Below are 2,797 nucleotides of genomic sequence, written 5' to 3'. Positions count from 1 at the left end.
GTGAGGGGTGTCCCTCAATGCCGACTGAGATGAGGAACCCTCAGGGATGGTGAGGGGTGTCCCTCAGCACTGACTGGGATGAGGAGCCCTTGAGGACGTGAGGGGTGTCCCTCAGTGCCAACTGAGATGAGGAACCCTCAGGGATGGTGAGGGGTGTCCCTCAGCGCCGATTGGGATGAGGAACCCTCAGGGATGGTGAGGGGTGTCCCTCAGCACTGACTGGGATGATGAACCCATGTCCCTCAGCACTGACTGGGATGAGGGACTCTCAGGGATGAGGAGGGGTGTCCTTCAGTGCTGACAAAGCTAAGATGCCCTCAGGGACAATGAGGGGGTTCCTTCAGTGCCAACTGAGCTGATGGCCCCTCAGGGATGGTGAGGGATGCAGTGTGAGCACCCCAAGTGCACCGTGTCTCTCACCAGTGCTGTGCACTGAGTACTCAGGGGACTCCATCTGCCTTGGGACAGGTCCAGACACCACAGACCCAAAGTTGGGAGATGTCCTCTCAATCTTGAAGAACTTTCTGCAGAGCCCTCCATAGCTACTGCTGGTTTGAGAGGAGCTTTTCTCCCATCCCTGGTGTTGTTTTCCAAAGGGCAGTAAATTCAAGGCGTTTAATTATCTATCTGATTGTGATTCTCATCCTTCTCTGATCTCCAGTGTTCTGGAAAACCTGCAGGATAGTCATGGAGCCTCTGCCATGGCAGCAAAGCAGCACAAAATCCTCATGGAGCTGAAACAGGAGCAGGTAATGCTGCAGTGAGAGGAGCAGGGCTCCACCTCATAACTAGTGGGAAGACGCAGCACAGGGAATTGCTGGAGCAAGTGGGGTTTGCTTTTAAAAAATAAAAAAATCACTTTGTATGCTTGTTTCCTACATTCAGGGAGGTGTTTTTTGTGCCAAAGTCAGCAGTCTGTAAATCTTGGATAAGAGGAAACATCTTTTTATATCTTGTTTTCTGCTACTTCACTGTTATTGTGGATTTTTCTATTTGTGCTATAACAAACAGGTCATGTAATATAGGTTTTCACTGATTTATGCAGATTTATGCTTCTGATGTTGAAATACATTAAATTAATCTGACAGCTAATTTTATAGTCTCAGTTATTCTGCTGTGTGGGGTTCATAATTACACTTGGTAGTCAGAAAGTGTGTCCTGCTCCTTATGTAGTACAAGCCTGTCCTTCCCTTAAAGGGATTCCTAATGCAAACCACAAGCATCCTGTAGTTTTGAATGATCTGAAGATAATTAATTTTTAAAGGTCTCACCTCTTGACACACCACTGAAATATCCCCTTATCTGTCATTGGTTTTCACAGGTAAACCCCTCCTTAAGCCCCCAGTGAAAAATAAAACTGCAAAATTTTTTAAAAAGAAGGAGCCAAACCTGCATATTGAATTTTCAGGGTGTTTTATGAGTAGTATGTTAAGAAACTTTATAACTTTTTAAGTAGGTCTTGTGCTCTTATGCTCCTTTCCTTTTGTGCTTTGCGTAGGCAGAAATCCAGCACCTGCAAAACATCTACAGGGCAGCCCATCAAGAAAGAAAGCTTTTGTTAAAGCAGCAAAGAGAAATCTTAATGATGCAACATTCAACAGCACAACTCCAGGAAAAGCTGCACAATTTGTCTGGGAAGCAAGAGGTTGTGAAGTCACAGTCACTGGATGTCCTGGTGGGTTTTTGGGTGGATAAGAGCTGAAGCCAGAGCTGATCCTACAGCTGAGGAGCACAGGTAAAACCTTCTGTTACCTTTTAGGTTTTGAGGAACCCAGCAACTGAAGAAGCAATAAAGCTGAAGAAAATGAAGCTTATTTCTGGCCCAAAGTCCTGCTCCTCTTCAGCAGAGTCTGCAGCCCCTCCAGAAAGGCCTGAGCTGTCAGGGAGTAAAGAGAGTTGTCTCCAGCTAAAGCCTAAAAAGAAACAGGAGGGGTAAGTAAAACCCTTTCTCAGTGATAGCTGAAGATAAGAACCAATCCAGTGGAGCAGATTGAGATAGTTATGTCCTAGATAATTGTGTGAGCTTCAAATACCCCAAAGAGGGGAATTTTATAATGATAAGTTTTGAAAACCTTTATGATCAAGCAGTTGATGCATAAAGATCACTGCTTATCATTCTGACCGACCTGGTGTCCCAAAGGGTGAGTTCCTCAGGGCACTTTTAATGATGCCACACAGCTACTAATGATAGTTCATGTTTTCATTGTGGCTTTTAACAGCAAACTCAAACCTCTTTGCAACTGTATATTAATTAGACTTCAAAATACCCACATGGAATGAGCAGAAATGTATTGATTTAATTGGTGAAATTCTCTCCTTTGTCATCCTCCCTGTGTATCACTCAACCCCTCAGAGCGGGTTTGTGTTTCACTGAGGATTTAACCACAGAAGGATTTTGTAATACCCAGGGCTAAATTTCATGCTTAAACTGAAGCACAGAGGTGTCATGTAAAATGCCCACAGTGAGAGGTAATTTAGGAATTTAGGCAGAGAAATCATCAGCTTCCTGTTTCCCAGGAGTTGTATTCCAAGCATCTCTGTCTGGGCTGGAGGGGTGAGAACCCAACAGCATCCACACAGCTCAGAACTAAATCTAGTTTGCTTCAGGAAGAAAATGTTAAAGAAAAAAACATATCTATATGAATTAACCCCCCTTTTCATTCAGTGTACCCAGAGCTTTAGCAGAATGGTGAGTCAGGTTTGTGCATTTACTTAAGTCCCCACAGGGAAAGGCTTTCAAATAAATCCCTGCATGGAACTGATCTATAATTCATGGTGTTATTGATTACAAGTCAGA

At 44.0% G+C, this 2,797-nt stretch overlaps 1 protein-coding gene across 1 annotated transcript in view; it reads left to right on the top strand.

The window, feature by feature from the left end:
• Nucleotides 1–2,797, top strand: part of LOC113950431 (centrosome-associated protein 350-like) — a 20,426-nt gene that overhangs the window by 9,114 nt on the left and 8,515 nt on the right. The window contains exons 8-10 of the mRNA XM_027650291.1: nt 662–749; nt 1,499–1,675; nt 1,760–1,932. Of these exons, the coding sequence (XP_027506092.1) occupies nt 662–749; nt 1,499–1,675; nt 1,760–1,932 (438 nt within the window). The remainder of the gene's footprint in view (nt 1–661; nt 750–1,498; nt 1,676–1,759; nt 1,933–2,797) is intronic.

This window comes from Corapipo altera, unplaced genomic scaffold (assembly GCF_003945725.1).
Source record: "Corapipo altera isolate COAL_440 unplaced genomic scaffold, ASM394572v1 268, whole genome shotgun sequence".
Lineage (NCBI taxonomy): Eukaryota > Metazoa > Chordata > Aves > Passeriformes > Pipridae > Corapipo > Corapipo altera.
Note: the sequence above shows the minus strand (reverse complement) of the source record. Positions and strands in the feature narration are given on the sequence as shown.